We start from the raw sequence: 19177 nt of genomic DNA, 5'->3' as shown, positions 1-19177 counted from the left end.
GTATGTCTAATTTCTGGACCATACAATATATAGTTAAACAAAGTTTTCCTGTAGCTTCTATGTCACAATAATTCATTTGTACTCCTGAGATAAGACAGTAGTTACCAAACTCTTAAGTTGGAAATCAAGACATGATCCCCAGAAAACACATGTAATGAGGGATATCTGATAAAATTGAGTAAAACAGTTGCCATAAATTAAGAAAACTAGCACAATAGTCATTCAGTCTGTTAACGTTGCCATTATGCCCCTTCTTTATTCCCATTGGCTGTACAGGTGAATCTCAATAAATTAGAAGGTCATAGAAAGGTAAACCTATGTCAGTAGTTCAATTCAAAAGGGGAAAGAGTGCACAGTTCATTAAATGAAGAGTGATATATTTCAAGTATTTAATATTATTACCATTAGATAAGATCAATTTAAATGTGTTTTTAATACATAAATGTCTTGGCTTGCACAATTATGGAGAGGTTTTCTGACTGGACACTCTGTTATATTTGTGGATATTTGTGGCCCTAATCACTATGATATTAAAATGAAGCGCAAAACAAAACATGACTAATAAAAAAAAAAACTTTGTGTTGTATTCAACATGTCCCATTTGGTAAATTATACCTTTGTCACTGAAATTCTGACCTTAAAAAAAGCACAGGTGTCCATCTGCTTCAGCTCTGTCTGCTGGAGGGACAAATTTGGCCTATTTTTGAACTGCGGTCAAGGGGCCCACATAAAACTAGTCCAAAGGCTCTAAATGGCCCCCAGACCGCACTTTAGAAACGTATGTGAATAAGAAGCAAAAGCTAAGGGTGTCAAGTAACTAAGTACAAACACTTTGTTACCTTACTTAAGTGGATATTTTGGTTATTTATACTTTAGTGAGTAAAGTAATTCTTTTTTTAAACCTACTTTTTACTTCTACTCCTTACATTTTGAAAGTAGTCTCGTTACCTCTATTTTATTTCAGCTTGTTTTCGTTCTGGCTTGTCAAAAAACTAAATAAAAAATTCCTATAGCTACCTAACCCTAACCCTAACCCTAACCCTAACCCTACCCCCTAACCAGCAATGATAAGTAAAAGGTTATTGATAAAATGTCTCTAGTTTGACTTTTTGCACCTATACTTATAGGCAACCAGACATCAGACTTTCTGCTCCATGAAACCCATCTTGAAGCTCAGTATTGCACATATATGGACCTTTAATATATTTTCATTGTACTAATTGTTTTGTTTTCAATGGACATATATGTGGGTGAAACAACAAATCCCAATTTCTTTCAATATTAACATTATACTATACGATCAGAGTAATAATGGTCCCTGTGGTGCTGGAGGTCTAAGGTTTTGTCCTTACTGGCATTTTTTAATTTAAATTACTTTTACTGTACTGTAAGTAGTTTTGAAACTAGTATTTTTATACTTGTACTTGAATAAAAGGTTGCAGTTGATACTTCTACTTCTTCAGAAGTATTTTTAAACTTTACTATCTATACTTCCACTTGAGTGATAAATGTGAATACTTTTGACACCTCTGGAAAAAGCCAGGGGAATAATTTCCCCTGGCAGTAATTTGTGCACAAGGAGCCCCCAACCAAGTGCACATACTGTACATGGACACACCTCCCGGTAGGCTAACAATCCTGTATTAGAAATACATTTTTATTAGTCTTAATTGATAATCAGAATTTCTGAGGAATTTAAATTTGGGGTTTCCTTGACTGTGATCATCAAATAAACACCTGAAATCTACCACTCTGTGTTTAATGAATCTACACAATACAGAAGATTGAACTGAACAGAATTACTGTTAAAGAACAATTAAAGTTCTTGATGGTGTTTTGTATTCATTTAGTAAGAGTCACCTGTATATCACAGCTAATGCCCGGCTCTGTTTGTGGCTTAGGAGCTTGAGACGCATTAATCTATGACGTCCTCAGCTTGTAATAATCCTTGGGTGCCCAAAGCAGCCGGTGCACACGTATGTCAAACCTGTAGCCGATGCTGGTGTCCCAGCAGTACTCCGGGGAAAGAATCCTGCTTGGCTTGTGAAGCCAAAAGTACTTGTTCAAATGACTCTCGTCGTGCCACAGGGCCTCCACGTTGTTCTTCTTGTCCTCCATGATGCTCTTGTAGCAGGCCTCTGTCAGCGCCTTCACGCTCCTCCACGAGCCTCCGAAGACAGCGGCGTGGTAGTAAAAATCCCCAGTCCTCATGAACGCCTCGGATTTGGGGTTGCGATCGTAGGTGAACAGCTTCCGCGGGAGGTGGTAGTAGTGGGCGTGAAGCAGAGCCACGGTGTCTCCCAGCGCCTCGGGGCCAAACCTCCCGGTGAACACCTGGTCGACGTCGAAGCAGAAGACGTGCGTGGAGTGGTGGCGGATATCCGACTCTATGACGTCCGAGATCGTCTTCATCCTCGTCATGGAGATGTCCTGCCACCGCGCGTGTCTCTCCACTTTGATTACGTTCAGGTGACGATTGGGGGCGAGGTTGATGTTCGGCACTTTCTCCGGTCTGTCTGTGAACACGTAATACGACACGGGCAAACTCAACATGAAGTGACGCTCTGATGAGTTCAGGAAAGCCTCCAGGTAGGCATCCAGGTACCTTACAAAGGGTTAGAGACAACAGAGGTGTCTGTATTTATATTTCCTGCTGGGATTTAACAAACAGCGATGGTAGGGAAACCAGGATGTGGGAAAAACCAACCTGCCAACTGCAAACACAGTTAAAGCGACAGAAGAGCCTTCGCTTCGGTGTGTCTGGTCGTAATGGCCGGGGTTAAACATTCCTTCCCAGATGATGGGAGCGTTCCAGGAGGTGCATGTCTGCACGTCACTTCGAGACCTGAAACAAACGCAGACTTTTTAGAAGACTGCATGTTGTCGGTTGTGCGAGGAAACTTAGTACATGTTGTGCATTTGTAAAACTCCTTTGGTTACATTTTCAGGGCAGTCAAACTTTTTTTACAGCAGCAGGCCACACACTATCAGGTAGGAGGGTGCACTTATGCCGGTGCCCGAGCCCCGGAGGGGAGAATTTTGAAAAATAGAGTCTCCCTGATGTATTTTGGAAGCTTTCAAGGTGATTATTTAAAGAATAGAGTCAGAGTGCATGTTTTAAATTGCATAAAAGGCAAAAAAGAAGTGAATGATCAATTCTTCAAAAACAACCTTTGTTTTTTTAATTATTATTAAAACATTACTTTTTCACATGATGTTATCATGTTTTAACAAGGTAGGGTAATCTCCATTTGCATAACATTAGTTGAATTTGAATTACTAGCACCATATAAAACAGATCAGATTAGGTATATGACAACTTACTAACTTCAATCAGAACACCAACAATGTTTTGATCCAGGTTTTTCGCGCATGGTAGGCAAAAGGCGAACACAATGGCGGACGAAAACAAAGAAAAAACGAGTTCTCGACGTATTTTTTTTCTTTAGATAACGTATAACAAGATCATTATAAGACTAAATTGATGGTTGATGGTATCAGATTGCCAGATCCGTTCAGCAAAAGCCTGAAGGGACGGAGCGAGTCTGTGAAATGCTGGCCAAGTGTTGCGTACGGCGATATTTACAGCTGCCTTATAAACACGCAGGCCAGTACAGACGACAGAGCACGAAAGTAATGAAATCACTGGACGGCTACAATTATTGCATATCAGGACATGTTCAGACATGTTTGTGTAACATCCGAAAGCGGAGTCGAACGCCTCAACAGAGAGGAAGACCCGCCACCGGTAGGTTTAAAAGGATTATTTTGGTGGTTTTGTCTTATTAATCCTTTTCACAGACTCATGCCAGAGGGTTTGCATACATTGTACATGTACGTATATTATTACGAAACGAACGTTTACGTCTTGACTTAAGTATATATCCTAATTTTCTATTTATATAATTATTTAAGTAGAACAATGACCAGTGCAAAATTAAGTTGTTTTTACCGGAGATGAAGCGTAGACTGCAAATTCTGTCGTGGTATGATGGCTCCCCCAGTCGATTGGGATTGTCTGCCTGCATCCTTTTCATTGAAATTATGCATTTCTTTCTTCCTTCCTCCTTCAGTAAACGACAGAAACGTACATCCGACGATTTGGAATGCCTCTGTGTGCAACCGGGAGCACAACAAGTCGTAGGCATTGCTTAGATTCCAAAAATACACAAAAAGTACGCTCTAAATCACCCATTTTGTCACGCTGGTAAGTGAAAACAGGACTGTTTTTGTCTACCACCGTGATGTAGCGCGGATGTAGCTCGTGACGTCAGGCGTGAATTGGTCTATAATCGGGGAAATGTAGGCGGCGGCAAGAGCTGCTATAGATGGCGATTTGCCGCCGTTGACCGGCTACTTTTGACTGCCCTGTATTTCTGCTTGCTTTATAAAGAGATCTGACTCCTACCAGGTAACAAGATACAGCATTGAGATATGAAGATTTATTTATTTACGTGCAATTTCTGGATAAATCCAGGATATATTCTGAAGTTTTTCTGTCCTAATCCAACCAGATAACCTTATAGGTCTGGTGCTTACAATATCAAGCATTGAGGAGGATTTAAGTCCCATTTGCTCTGCTTCCATCACATTTCTACAGATTTCAACACTTTAAGGTCACCTTTGTTAGACTTTTGCTATTGCAATTCACTTTACTGCACTCGTGGTTTGCAGACTATGTTACACATTGACCTGTAGGAAAATGAAAGATCAAGGAAAATATGTCTTAAACTCCAACACACATTTATGCCACGGGAAATAAAAAAAATATTCCTCTCTCGCCAAAAGAAAGACAGATCAGACTGTGACGGTCATTTTTAGAGACCCAAGTTTCAGTGGCCCTACAATCAAGGTAAAAGAGAAAACTAGCACACCTCATTAAATATTTCTTAGTGATGTAACGAAGTCTAACCTTATTTCAGTTGGAGACACCCAACCCTTTTGTACTATGACACCCTTTTGCCATTAATAATTAAAGAAAGACGCTTCCTGTTGCTATCTAGCAGACATCAGCGCCTCATTTGGTTTAACACATCCTCTGTTGACACATTAACTCTTTGTTGGGCTCGTCTTTCCAAACAACATTGGTCCAGAACTTTTGATGGTTTAATATGGTGGAGGCCTGTTGTTATTTGTTTTATGTATTAATTCTTATAATGATTTAACATTATTTTAACTTTTTACGTTATTCTGTTATTTTGTCTTTCCTCTCAAATGTCCTGATTGGTGGAGCCTTGGACACTCTGAGTACTTTTTAAATATATGTATTTCTTTGGGTCTGGTGTGTGCTTGTCCTATTTCTTTTCTGGTCACCGTGTTAGCACAGCTGCCATGGATCCATCCCACAACCACTCACAAACCTTGTTAAGCACTCGACACTGTGGAAATGCTAGGGTTCGATGGATTCAAGCCCACTTTCTAAAACATTTGGCTGATAATTATCTGATATCTTTTTTATCAAAGAATGTTAAGCTTTTATTTCCAGATGGTCAGTTGATAGTCTAATATAAAAAAAAAAACAAAAAAAACTCAAATACGGTGACATTAAATAACACTGAACATCTTACCATTGAGCTCAACACACTTGCACCGTTCACAATAGGAGTGCATCTAAAGCAACACACACTTCACGGACTATACAATATAATATAGCAACGAGACGTTGCTGTAACATATATGTCTTCAAGCAGGACTTGAGGTTCTGTTTTCTCACCAAAGGTCGAGTTCTGTGTCAGCAGCGTTACCAGGTTTCAGCAGCTTGACGCTTTCCAAAGAACACTTGTCCATCGGCAGGAGTCCTATCAAAAATCTGACATCAAAGCAAAATAAAGTCAAATAAATATTATGCTCCCGTTTTTTTTTTTCACTGTTATGAAGGGATATTGGTAATTGCGCAGTAATCCTGTTAGTTGTTGGTGTAGGCAGGAAAGGGTGGGAGTTGTTGATTTTAACATATTTAATGATGAGCGGGGGAAAATGTTGTTTTAAGTGCAGGAAAAACAGCCTCAATCGAATTTCCCAAAGTTGATTGGTGCATATCTATTACTTTTTTTTTTTTTTACCTTTATTATGTGATGCAAAACATGGCCTATGAAAAATGCAAAACAATGGCAAGAAAATCGTCTTCACCTTCCATAAATGATGCATCTTCATGACCGTTAAAGTGCCATTTCTGAAATATTTGTAAGGTTTCTTCTCACCATTTTAATAACAGACATTTTTAGCCACTCACCGCACAGATGGCAGTGTGAGATACATGACGCACAACGCAGGCGGAAACAAAAGCAGAAATTTCCTAATACTCTTTGTCATCTGGATGCTCCTGCCATGAGGAAAGAAATGTTAAAACATATACACCAGACGGTAAAAAAAAAGAAGAAAAAAAAACTACAGTGGATATAAAAAGTACGCACACTTCGGTTGATGCCAATTTTTTGTGACATTAATAATATAACAATTAAAATCATTTAGTAAACTTTCTTATGTGACAGCTCTTGTACAGTTGAAGTACTGTTTCAGGGGAATGCAGGAGAAAACACCTACAGGAACTCGCTGCTCAGGTTCACACACTTTTTGACTAATATATCATTGAAGCATCTTCTGATTCAATTCAGGAGTCAATGCTACGTCTGGATTTGACTGTGTTTGTGCAAACTGAGAAAATTTCCTGTCCACATCCCCCAGCAGGCAACAGATTTTGATCTCGTAACTTTTTCCTATTAACAGTGAGATCACTTTTATCTTTTTTAACCTCTCTGCAAACTATGGTTTTAGCTTATGATACTGATAGGAAAATGATAGGAAATTTAAAATTAGGCTTCAGCTTCTTTGTAACTGAAGCCAGGTGTGTGTACAAGACACCCAGGACTGAATCAAAAGATGCTTTAACAAAGTATTGGTAGTAGAGCGTCCGCACTTATCCAACTATGCTGATGCAGCTTAATTATTTTTCACACTTCTCCTTCTTACGAATTTCTTTTTTCAACGAGAAGTAGTGAATACAGTAAGCAACGCACTCAGACGTTTACCCACATCATCAGTGGTTGTTGACGTCAGTAAAGGAAGCAGGGCTGTGGGCAGAGAGGAAGGCACACAACGATCGCTGAAAGAGAGGAGAGAAACTGGTTTGTATGGACTGAAATTCACTCAATACCTGCAGCAGTGAGTCAATAAAAAGACACTGGTCATGCATCTACACCTGTGATTCATTCAGTAGCAAAAACAATGAATAGTACCTTGAATACTTACAAATTATATTAATTTAAATGTCCCTGTTAAAACGATCAGACAAGCTTTTAAACACTTTCATTAAAGACCCTTGAAGCATCTCTGGTAGGTGTCTCTTATTAAAATGAACTAGAAAAATTTGCATTTCCTGCGAAAATGCACTGTGAATGCAGTAAGCTGAATGATTGAGCAAAAGATGCAGAAGTTCCTTGAAGAAGAGAAAAAATGGCTGAAAAGCATTGAAGAAGTTGAAAAAGTTGAAGAATTTGAACATGAAAGAACAATAGCTGAAAGATTGGAAGAAGAAAAAAACTGAGGGAATGGCACCAAACATCTCCTAACTCATTCTAAACACTGAATCGTTTAACAAAGCAGAAGTAGAATTTCAAACTTGAATATACTGTAGCCAAATGTGGGCCTGCATTTCCAGGAGTATAAGGGGTTTCGCCCCCCATTGAAAAGCATTGGATGTTTGACACCTCATAGCTTGGAGATACTTCATGCGACGTAGGCCAAATTTCTTGTGGAGCTTTCTCTCTAAAGGAAGTAAAGACTCTGTGAAGCAGAAGTTTGTACGAGCTTCCTAGGGCTACTTCCGGTTAGCAACATGCTAACCGTTAGCCGCTAACATGTTTGTGTTCAGTATCACCGTGTGATGGCACTCTGTTAGTTTGGTCTAAATCCTGTACTGGGAAGTGCCTCAAAAAGGTGTGTAGTGCCATCTCCCACAGGTGGGTGGTGCTGTTTAGGCCAGAGGGGTCGTGTCTGGGCATCCTGCCAGGTCCTGTTGGAGTCAGAGGCCCAATAGGAAAGCATGTGAAATCCAAAAAGTGAAAGAAAATTCACACATGCCTGATAATCAATTGAAAATTTTAAAATGTTAAGAGGAAGTGACTTTGCGAATTTGAAATTTCTACATTCATCACAGCCACTGCAGTGTGTGTCGAAAGTTGCCATTCTATCCCAATGGAGCCTCTCCCTCTGGCCAGCAGAGTTCCGTCGTCATGGAAACTCACTCACACCTGCAGCTGACCATTCTACCGAAGTGCAGAGACTTTGCTCAGACTCTGCCTCATTGGAATAGTATGGAATACTTTGCCTCAAACAAATGGTAGAGACGTAATTTTTTCTGTGTTTATTTCTTAACGGATAGGAGAAGAAGACAAGCTATCGTTCTTCCTGGAAATATTTTAATAAAGGTGTAAAAAATTATGATACAAACGGGATTTTTATGGATATGCAAAAATCCTTTAAAAAGGGTCCCGAACAAATCGCTCTAGCTAAAAAAGTATAGGAGATATCAAAATAATTCCTTCACTGTGAGTATCAGCCGGCTTTGGAGGACAACTCTGCTTATTTATATGTTTGTACAAAAATCGATGTAGGCATAGCGACGATGTAAAAAGTGCATAATTTGGGGGCATGGAGTTCTGAACCTTCAGCTGCGATTTACCCCGCGAGCAGCACTTGGTTTCTCCGGAACGATAAAGGTTAGAGACGTACGTTTTTCTGCGTTTATTTTGTAACGGAAAGGGGAACCGGACAAGCTATCGGTTTTTGCTGGAAATATTTTAATTTAGGCACAAAAAATCCTGGAAAAAGGTAATTTTGAGGAAAATGCGAAAATCCCCAAAACATAGTCCCGAACAAATCGCTCTAGCTGAAAAAGTATAAGAGATATCAAAATAATTCTTTCACCGTGAGTATCAGCAGGGTTTTGCGGACTATGGTGTTCATTTTTATGTTTGTACAAAAATTGGTGTAGGCATGGTGACGATGTAAAAAAGTGCATCATTTGGGGGGAAGGAGGTCCAAAGCGTTTTCAGGATTTTGCACATTCGCTACTCTCGAACAAATTGTAAGAAGAAGTTGTTCGGAGAAGAAGAATTTGTTGAATTTCTACAGTGTGCACTCTATAACTGCCTCCTTGACGACCATAGCAACGCATATTATTTGCTGAATTTCTTGAAAAGCCAAAATTATTTTAAGGAGGTTCTATATGAAAATGGTAAAAGATATGAAAAAGCTGAAATATACCATAATAGCTGAAAGATATCACTACATTTTAAAAGTTGAATGGCATTTCTAGCTGAAAGTAGGCTGAAGCAGTAAGCTGTCAAAAAGCAGCTGAAATGAGCGGAATTTTAGTGAATTACATTCATTGCCTATGAGAGAAAAAAAAAGCTGAAAATTTGCAGAAAAATTTTAAAAAGTTGAAAAGTTAAAAGTACAAAAAGATATAGCCATCGATTCCAGAAGAAGCTGAATAGTTTAAAGGTGGAATGGTTGAAATCAGACAAAAACTGTAGGAGGAGAAGCAAATCAAACTTTAAACAGTAAAAACGCGTAAGAGGATCTCAATAACTGTGAATGCCTACTGCATTCACAGTAATAAAAGACAAAATCACAATGAAAAACACTGTTATCTTTCCAGGTTGCAGCACCAAGAAAATGCACAGAACAGAACAGAGTATATACATATACATATGTATATACAAGTTGTTTTTTTTCTAACTTGTCCTGTCCAGCAATGTAGCATTAAGAATTGATGTCTTAATGCCAAAGAGAGCTGAACATATTTACTTTCACAAGTGGAGCCTTACTGCCTTTGTTTTATTGCTTCACTTAATATATATGCAAAAAACTTTATTGGATGTTTCTTTTTGATTATTTCAAGTTCAATAGATCCCGAAATGGAAAAGTAAAAGAGAAAGAAAGGAAGAGAAAAATATGAGGCAAAATGTTAAAATGGAGAAAAGGTGACAAAAATAGAACAGAGGAAAGAGGGAAAACAAGATAACATCGTCAGAGTCCGCTTCTACACCTGCAGAGAGAGATATAAAAAGAGCAGCAAAAACAACAAAAAAAGTATTCGTGGTACAAACAATCAACGCTTTAATAACAACACTGACAAATACATATTATTATGTAATACAAGACATTTATAATGACAGCCAAAGCTAATTATAGGGTTTATCTGTATAGACGTGACTCTGTAAGCACCTGGGTGTTTGGGAGTATATGTAAGATTTATCCATAAGAAAAATGCTCAACAGAGGTTGTGAGGAGCCAAAGACCCCCACCCCCCCACCCCCACCACCACCTCCAGAGCGCAGAGGCAGACACCGGGGAAAACAGAACCCCAGATGCACGATAGGACCCCCGGAGTAAAGGAGCCCAAGAGGGACAAACACAGGGAAAGCTGCCTTCGCCATCCCAGGGAAGAGCAGAGTGCCAAAGTATAGTTAGTTTCAGCTTTCACCGTACATTGTGAACTTTAAAAGTTCAACTGCCAAGAACCACATTCAGAAAAAGATGAAAGGGGCAGAGATAAGTCAACGTTCTTGAGAAGAAAAAAAAACTCTATGTTGTCGTGGCCTTAGCAAACAGCCCCATGTCTGGAGACAAAACAGTCATTGAACGCAGACCTGTTCAATCGTGCATTAATGCTCGAGCAACCATGGGAGCAAAATGCAATACATACAATAATGTGTTTTCTTATTTCCTACAAGTTGCATCTTCTTTAAAATGCGTGCGCTGCGTTTACGTATTATAGGCACGGCTGTATAGACATGAAGAGGTCAAAGGAGCATGCAGTAGCAGGGAAGAGCTGCTTTATCTTTAGAGAAGCGCAGTTAAAGATTCCAGCGGCTTTACGAACTATACGTTCACTCTTGAACTTTTTTCAATATTTCACTGGTTTTAACTAGACTTCGATTTTATGTGCTGCTCCAACCAAAAGAAGCATATAACTGGATTACTTATAAAAGTCTTAAAAGCATGGCTTGCGTTTGTAATGACGTTCCCCCGAGGCAATATAGCAACGCTGCAATTATCTGCCAATCGTTTAGGGTATGTCGCTACCAGCCTTGTACATCTAGACACTGAAACCTTTTTCCATTTCTTGCAGCTCAGGCTCAGTCAGACTGGATAAAGAGTCTCTGAAAAAATCGGTTTTCAAGTCCCGCCACAGATTCTGAATTATCTTAATTTCAACTCAGCTCAAAAATCTAACCCGGTTGGCCAAAGTGCTTTACGCATTCTATAGAAACTAGTAATTCACAATAAAATAAAAATAGTAAAACCAATTAAATACAATACAATGTCAAATAAGGAGCTGATACACAAAAACAAACAATAAACTGAGTTAAAATTTAAAGAGAGAGACAGAAAAAGAATGTTTTAAAAGAGAAGATTTAAAGAGTGTTTTAAAAACAGAAAGAGAGTCAGCCTGCCTGACATGTAATGGTAATTTGTTCTATAATTTTGGTGCAATGACAGCGAAAGCGCAGCCACCTCGCCGCACTCTTTGTTTTTGGAACAACTTCTCAAAACTGATTTGTTTACCTATAGCATCCCTCTGGCTTGTTAGATTAAATATGTTAAAGTATAGTTTCTGTCTCAAGAGTCATTTTATTCCTAAGTCTACAATAAAGAAGAACACTTTTTTCAGGGTAAAGCACCTGGATGTGGTTTGTTCTTCACAATGGTTTTGTGTACACCCTCAGATATAATCCTGCATACACAGGGTCTATGGGCTATACAAGACATGTTTATTACATATTTCACACACACACACACACACATGGGCGCACACACGCTCACACACACACATGGGCGCACACACGCTCACACAAGTTGATGCAAATCTGTTAATCTAAGATGCACTACGGATCACTAAAGTTGCAAATAATTGTGCTCATACTTTTGCATGTCCCAAAGGCACGGCTTGGATTAGCGCTGCCCACAAATGGCAGGTGTAATCACTATGAAGAAGATACAGGCCGAGGGGAAGGAGAAAAGACCTTCTCTGGCCACGTGAACATCTTTAAATTCACAGAACAAAATATAATCAGAAACTATAAAATGACTCGGAGCCACAAACACAATGGAGTAACTTATGGGTAAGTCTAATTAACGGTGGAAGTCTGACAAAGACATCATCCATCAGACTCCAAAGACGCATAAAACCATTGGGTTTTTTTTTCATGAATGGAGAGCTGCTTTTTGTATTTTATTTGCTTACATACTCCCACACATAGGGAGTGCCTCAAGGCTCCATTCTTAGCCCCCTGCTCCGCTCTCCCTCCTTCTTTACCCCCTGCCGTTAGGGTCCGTTATAAGAAAACACAATTTAGCATTCATGTATATCTATCTATCTATCTATCTATCTATCTATCTATCTATCTATCTCTATCTCTATCTCTATCTCTCTCTCTCTCTCTCTCTCTCTCTCTCTATATATATATATATATATATATATATATATATATATATATAATCTCTCATCATAATGGGGTTTTCTAACTAGGGAACTCCTTTTTAACAATAAAGAGAGAGGAGGTGCAGGATGTGTTTTCAGAACGATAAGGAGTTGTAACTGGGCACATCTCTCAAATAAAACCAAACTAACGCTTATTGTCTTTTTTTCAAACACCTAAAACATTCATTAAACAACCTTTTGTTGTTGAATTAATGTTTTAGGTGTTTGAACCTGACAGACATCTATCTATCTATCTATCTATCTATCTATCTATCTATCTATCTATCTATCTATCTATCTATCTATCTATCTATCTATCTATCTATCTATCTATCTATCTACGTAGATATATTTTATTTTATTTTTTATTTGTATTTGTTTATGTGTTATTATTCATTTAATAACAGAAAATTAAATGAAACAGAACAACATTTAAATGAAGCTTGTCCCAAACATGAAAACAGCAGGCCTCATCTTCTGGCTCTCAAGTTGCCTAAAATTTAAGGAGATGCTAGAAACATCACATTTGAAGAGAAATCTTCAGTATGTGAAGGTGGTGTTATTGCCATGATGTGTGTCAAAACGGGACATTCCTCCTACGGGGGCACACAGAAACAAAGAAGCGCCTGATTCTTCTTAGGCGTAGGGAAGCTATGGGGCCCTTGCGTTACCTTGTGCTTGAATTCAGGTGCAACTTCTCAATTTAGTCACACGATAATTTCTGTGCGTACTTTTGAGGGTCTTGTAATTGGGATTTTCAGCCCAGGCCCCTCATTCCTCGTCCACCCTCTTTAAACAGAGCACTTTCCAGTCTGTATTTCATGAATTTTCCACACTATGCTTATCCCTCGCGCACAGCGCAAAACTGAAAAGAATTGTTTCCGCTCACCGCCTCAACCTGGTATCATTGAACAGAAATTATGCAGGGACCAGACAATCAGTTCCCAAATAGCCTATTGTTTTTTTTTCTATAGCCATCTAGGCTGTGTAGAAAAGTGAGACGCAGTGAAGTGCATATCTCAAAGGGCTGCGTCTCTATACTCATAGACAAGATACAAAAATAAACGTGCTACTTTCTATAGTGTTATTTCCTATAGGCTCAAGGCTAGTGCTAGTGGGTTAAAGGCGAGGCAGGGGCCCACGTCGTTGTTGGTCAGACCACAAACATGAAACCTCTGCTGGGAAACAACTTCAAACTCAGCCTTCGGCATGCGTTTACGCCCTCAGAGGTGCCCTGCGCAGACACAGGGGATGTAATGTCTGGTCAGGGCAGATGCTGAGATGACAAACCTGTCACTGTGAAAGGTGAAAGTTATGGACTGTCACAGTCTAGAAGAGCAGGAGGAGATCAGAGGGGGGATCAGCGGCTGGATTGTGCGTAATGACGCAGCGTAGCAAGGGAATTATATACACTTGTGTATGTGATTTATTCCAAAAATAATAATAACTACAGTGTAAGACATGATATAAAACTCATGTGTTAATTTTTCCTACGTCACAATCATTGCCGGCAGCAGCATTTTTTCATTGCGGTAGCTTAGCAGTTATTATATGACAGACAGGAGTTGCTGGTCGAACGAGAAACTTCTCCATTTTCAAACTCACCGTTATCCTATAAGTTTACCGCTTTACAGCTTTACGTTAACCTCCCTTACATGATATCGCAAGATTTGTCTTAGGTAAAAAAATATAAGGATTGCTCACAACACAGTCATTAATTAAGTTAATTAATGACTGTTAACTAAAATTAACCCATTACTAAATTACTACCAGAACCAGGTCACTCCTGTACAGTAGTTGGCGCTATGTTGCACAAAGGGTTGCAATAAACCCAACTAGTGGAAGAACTTAAAATTTCAGAGAGGAGCATCATTGTTCAGAAAACTAAAGAAAGAATGGCAGAAAAGGTAAAATGTGTAAAGAAAAGGAAGACGCTTTTATAGGCTCAAATGGGCGGCATGAGAAATGATAACTAAGAAAGAGCAGAAGGAGGAAAGATTAATAACAAAACTAAGATTTGGACACGCTGGCATTATTTTCTTTAATTATCCGGATTTTAAACTACAAAAGCACAGCATAGGGGATTATGACCACTGCTGGGAGGATGAAACAGTAGAACATGTCATATACATATGGCAAATTGTGTTTTAGATTATGTTTTATTTTGTTATATTGTTAATAAACTGCAGGTTACATACTCAAATAAGGTCTTCTTTGTGCCTAATATGTACTGACATACATTCAACGTTTAGAAACTCCAACTGCAAATGATTGTTTCAGAAAAAAAATAATTATATCTCATAGTCTGGCCATAGACCCCCTAGCCACCAGAGCCCCCCCCCCCAATCGTTTTTTACACTAGTGATATAAATGAATGAATGAATTATGATGATATAATTTATTTAATATGTTTTGTGACAGTTTTTATTCAGACGTTTTAATAAAAGAGTGAAGTATTTTAAGTATTGTTTATTTATTTATTTTGTGTTATTACATAACCTCACCATATTCGTTTATATTATTTGCTATAACATTATAACGTGACATTTGTGTCAATAATCTTCTAGCATAGGTAATTCTGCAAGGTCGGAGGGGGGCCCCCAAATCAAATTCTGCTTAGGGCCCCCAAGAGGCACGGACCGGCACTGCGACACTGGGTAACTGTGTCACTCGTCGCCCTTAGATGTGTGTGTGTGTGTGTGTGTGTGTGTGTGTGTGTGTGTGTGTGTGTGTGTGTGTGTGTGTGTGTGTGTGTGTGTGTGTGTGTGTGTGACTGTATGCGTCTCTTTAAATGAGGCATAAGACCAGAGCATATTTCTCTATAAAAATAACATCTTCCAACTATCACAACTATTGTGACAAAGGCTTATTGGATACAGTTCCAGGCAAAAGTACTCATATTCTGAGAACTTTTTACACATTTTATCACATTTCTACCAAAAACGTTAATGTATTGCATCAGGATTTAATGACAAAAATCAAAACAAAGTCGCATTTAATTAATTGAAGTGTGTGAAGTGAAAGAAGAAGGACATCTCTTATGTATTCAACCCTACTCCTTTGCATTGATAGCTCCAAATAAAATCCAGTGCAACCAACTGCCTAAATCACCTAAATACAGTCCACTGGTGTTTAATGTAATATCAGCATCAATATAGCTGTGCTGTGAAGGTGTCAGTGGTTTGGCTTTGGTCAACGTTAAGAAACCCCAACTGCAAATGATTGTTTGAGAAAAAAAAACAGTTATATCTCATAGTCTGTGGACTTCCTGAGTGGCGCCGATGTGTGGCAGCCTTGTCTCTGTCAGTCTGCCCCAGGGCAGCTGTGGCTGCTAACATAGCTCACCACCGCCAGGGTGTGAATGTGTGAACGACTGATTGCAGTGTAAAGCGCTTTGGGGTCGTCGGACTAGTTAAAGGAAGCCACACCACGAAGACCAAGAAATTCAATAAAATTTTATTTATACTGTATAGCGTCAATTCACAACACGTCATCTCAAGGCACTTTGCAAAGTCAAATTAAACCAAAGACACACAACCGACAGGTCCGGGAAACAGTTGTGGAAATTTTTAAAGCAGGTAGGTTAATGTTTTATGAGAACTCCCATCTAACATTTGCTTCAAGCCATTTAGGAGGAGAAAACAAGTGCTGTGATCACATAGAGCCAAGCTAAACCTTTATACTACATACGAAACTATGCCTGGTGCATATCTTCCTGAGCAGGCCATCCCCACAATGAAACATGGTGGTGAGATAGACCAACATGATGATGATGATGAACTTTATTGTCCCAAAGGAAATTTGTCTTGGGAACAGACTCCTAATGGTGTAGGACTTCAGTCAGGCTGCATTGCTTTTCCTTTGTAGGGACAGGTATGCTGCTCAGAGTTGATGGGAAAATGGAATAAAATATTGCAAATCTTGATACTGGAAAAAAAGCCTGAAGGCAGGAACAAAGCTATTTAAAAAAAAAAAACACCAAAAAAAAAGAAAAAAAAGAAAAAAAACACATCACAAAGACAGTTTCTGTCCCCGGGCTGTTTGTCTGATGAACACAGTCTGATGAAACCTTACAGATTATGTGTCATCTAAAGTGCTGTGAAACGATATACGTTTATTGCACAACTCACTGCTTCTGTTTTTCTTTTCTTTACATAAAAAACAAAAAAACACATGGGATAAAAACTTTACATTGTATATAACATAGCAGTAAACAAATTCAAATTCCTTGATGGTGCACACGATCATAGCGGAATAAAGATTATTCTGATTTAAAAGACTTAAAACTGGGGCAGAAGTTCTCCCTCCAGCCAAGCAACGGCGCAAAAGTTTCAGGCAGATTCACAATGGACTACTTTAGATTAAAGCACACAGCACAGGAAAAAATCCACTGGGAGGGACCAAATGTTATATGTTTCTGAGTAAATTTTCTTCAATTTGAGTAAATCTTACTCAGACAAATTAATGTTCAGACCATCTGGTGAGAGTTTAAAAAATTTGCTCACAAATGCTCTATCTTGTGAGGAAGAATGCAAAAGTTCAAAGCTGGTAAAGACATGTCCTAAAATACATCAAATAGTGGCTTTACAAATTTTTACCTCAGAGGGATTCTAAATATATTGGCATGCAATAATTTTCTAAAATTTCATTTGTAAAAACATTTTTCTAACCACATGCTGTTTTCAATTTAACTCAACAAATGTGAACTAATTTAATGTATCTCATAATATCCTAGTAATATAATATCAAAGTTTGACTAAATTTTACATTAAGAAAATGTTAATCTATATTTTTTCTATGGACTCAATAGCTGACCGAGACATTTGGCAAACCTCACAAGAAAATAAATATTTCACACGTAAGGACTACACAAATAAAATAAAATAAAAAATACGTCTGTAGCCTACCTGGAGGTGGTTTTCAGGTGTTTTCCAAGGTTTTCACACATTAAAGATCTGTTCCACAAGACTTTACAGAAAACGTTCAGCGTTATTGTGCTGCCACTCTGCAGGTTCTCCTCAAAGTAACAGAAAGGGAGTGGCCTCCATGCATGAAAACAGCCCTTACTGGTTTCTCTGCTCAACATAAAATGTTTCCACATATAAAACTATTGACAATAATCAATAATAATAATAATAACAAATGCTGCTTTTGTGCACATTTAAACTCAAAGTGGGAATTAAAACTTGAGGCAGAACACGCAGAATGCGTCTTACAGTTTATGTGTAAACCAATACCTACTGTGCAAACGCCGTGAGCTCATTCTGTCATGGAGTTGGTGGGTGTAGCTGGATGGGTGTAGCCGGACCGAAGTGCACACAGGTGTCCAGAGATGTCAGGGCGGTTAACAAGATTTTAGTAAGAAACAAACCAACTTACGGGTAGTGTACTGGAAGTAACGTAAGAAAAGGAACCAGTAAACGAGAGGTGATGACCAGACAGCTTAAATACACAGGGAGTAAAGTGAGAAAGCAAGGGGAACAAGTGTAAGTCATCAGATGAATAATGAGCGACAGCTGAGAACAATGAAAGCAGAGGAGTGATTGAGGGGGAAAAAATAGACGGGGGCAGAACAGCGAGGAAGAAATCAAACCAAATTAACAGAAGAGACTGAAGAACCTATTAAATGGATAAAGAGGGTACAAAACAATCTGCAAAAGTAAAAACTAATGTAAACAAATAATTAAAGAAAAATTTCCGCAGGTCGTTCCTCCCATAATCGCTGCTGCTCACAACAGAATCAGTAAGTGTTTACAACATGCAAATAGTTGCACGGGTTTTGATTGGATCATGAATCTCTCAGATGCTAAGGTACACTTGCACACGCCTTAGCTACCTTAGCTGTACTATCATTCACATTGCATATAGTTTCATACTGTTCTGTAAATAGGTTGGTGTTCTTTTTTTTTTTTTACTGTTAACTTGACTATTTCATCTTTTGTGTTACCTGAGTATGCCATACTATCAATGATTGTGCAATATTTACGCTAGCATTTATTTTTAACTTTTATTTTTGTCATTTCCAATAACGCTTATCCTCTGCTGCTAGAGGCTAACTTTACATTTGATTAGCTTGTTTCTTTTTTTCCACTACCATAAACTCGGTCTAACTCTGTCTGTTTCTTTGCCACTGTCGTGTCCGAATTTCCCCATTGTGGGACAATAAAGGAATCCTTTATCTTATCTTAAAATAAGCAAAGAAACCATTATCCAGGAAACGCAACAAACTAAAAGCACAAACAACCAACGATCTTAAAAAATTCTGCTCCCAGCACTTAGTCTGTGATAGAGGTGGAAAATATCAAGAGCCAAACATGCTTTCAACATGTCTTCTTGGTTTTTACATCTGATGGTTTTAGACTGTGGTTTTATTGCTCAAAGCAGAGACCCACAAATGCTGCAACAGTGAAGAAACACCCCAGAAATAACACAAAAGCGAATGATTATTCTCACACCATGAAAGAATCAGATTATAATCAACAACCTGCTCAAATTAAGCTGTTAGAGCCTGAAGTATTTTTGTGGGCTTTATTTAAACATTACTTCACTATGAAACATTTTAAAATTAGTTATCAATGGTTGTTTTTAATTGCCTCATAGGAAACCCCACTCAACGCCTCTTGAGAGAGATGTATAAACATCTTTTATCAGACTTTTTGACACATTTTGTGGACATTGGGAGGTGGA

General features: G+C 38.5%; 1 protein-coding gene across 2 annotated transcripts; it reads right to left on the bottom strand.

The window, feature by feature from the left end:
- Window positions 1-1080: 1080 nt before the first annotated feature.
- On the bottom strand, window positions 1081-17776 carry LOC105933649 (alpha-1,3-galactosyltransferase 2). 2 transcript variants are annotated; one of them, XM_036124687.1, is made up of 7 exons: window positions 17732-17776; window positions 17398-17458; window positions 7033-7102; window positions 6233-6322; window positions 5714-5809; window positions 2708-2845; window positions 1081-2605 (listed from the first exon to the last, which is right to left on the bottom strand). In XM_036124687.1, the coding sequence occupies exons 3-7, from the start codon at window positions 7035-7037 to the stop codon at window positions 1921-1923; spliced, it is 1014 nt and encodes a 337-aa protein (XP_035980580.1). In that variant the 5' UTR covers window positions 7038-7102; window positions 17398-17458; window positions 17732-17776; the 3' UTR covers window positions 1081-1920. The 2 variants fall into 2 exon arrangements, with proteins under 2 accessions (XP_035980580.1, XP_035980579.1); XM_036124686.1 differs by lacking the exon at window positions 17732-17776 and having other exon boundaries at window positions 17398-17725.
- Window positions 17777-19177: the final 1401 nt, after the last annotated feature.

Source organism: Fundulus heteroclitus, chromosome 20 (assembly GCF_011125445.2).
Source record: "Fundulus heteroclitus isolate FHET01 chromosome 20, MU-UCD_Fhet_4.1, whole genome shotgun sequence".
Lineage (NCBI taxonomy): Eukaryota > Metazoa > Chordata > Actinopteri > Cyprinodontiformes > Fundulidae > Fundulus > Fundulus heteroclitus.
This window is presented reverse-complemented; position numbering and strand designations above follow the sequence as displayed.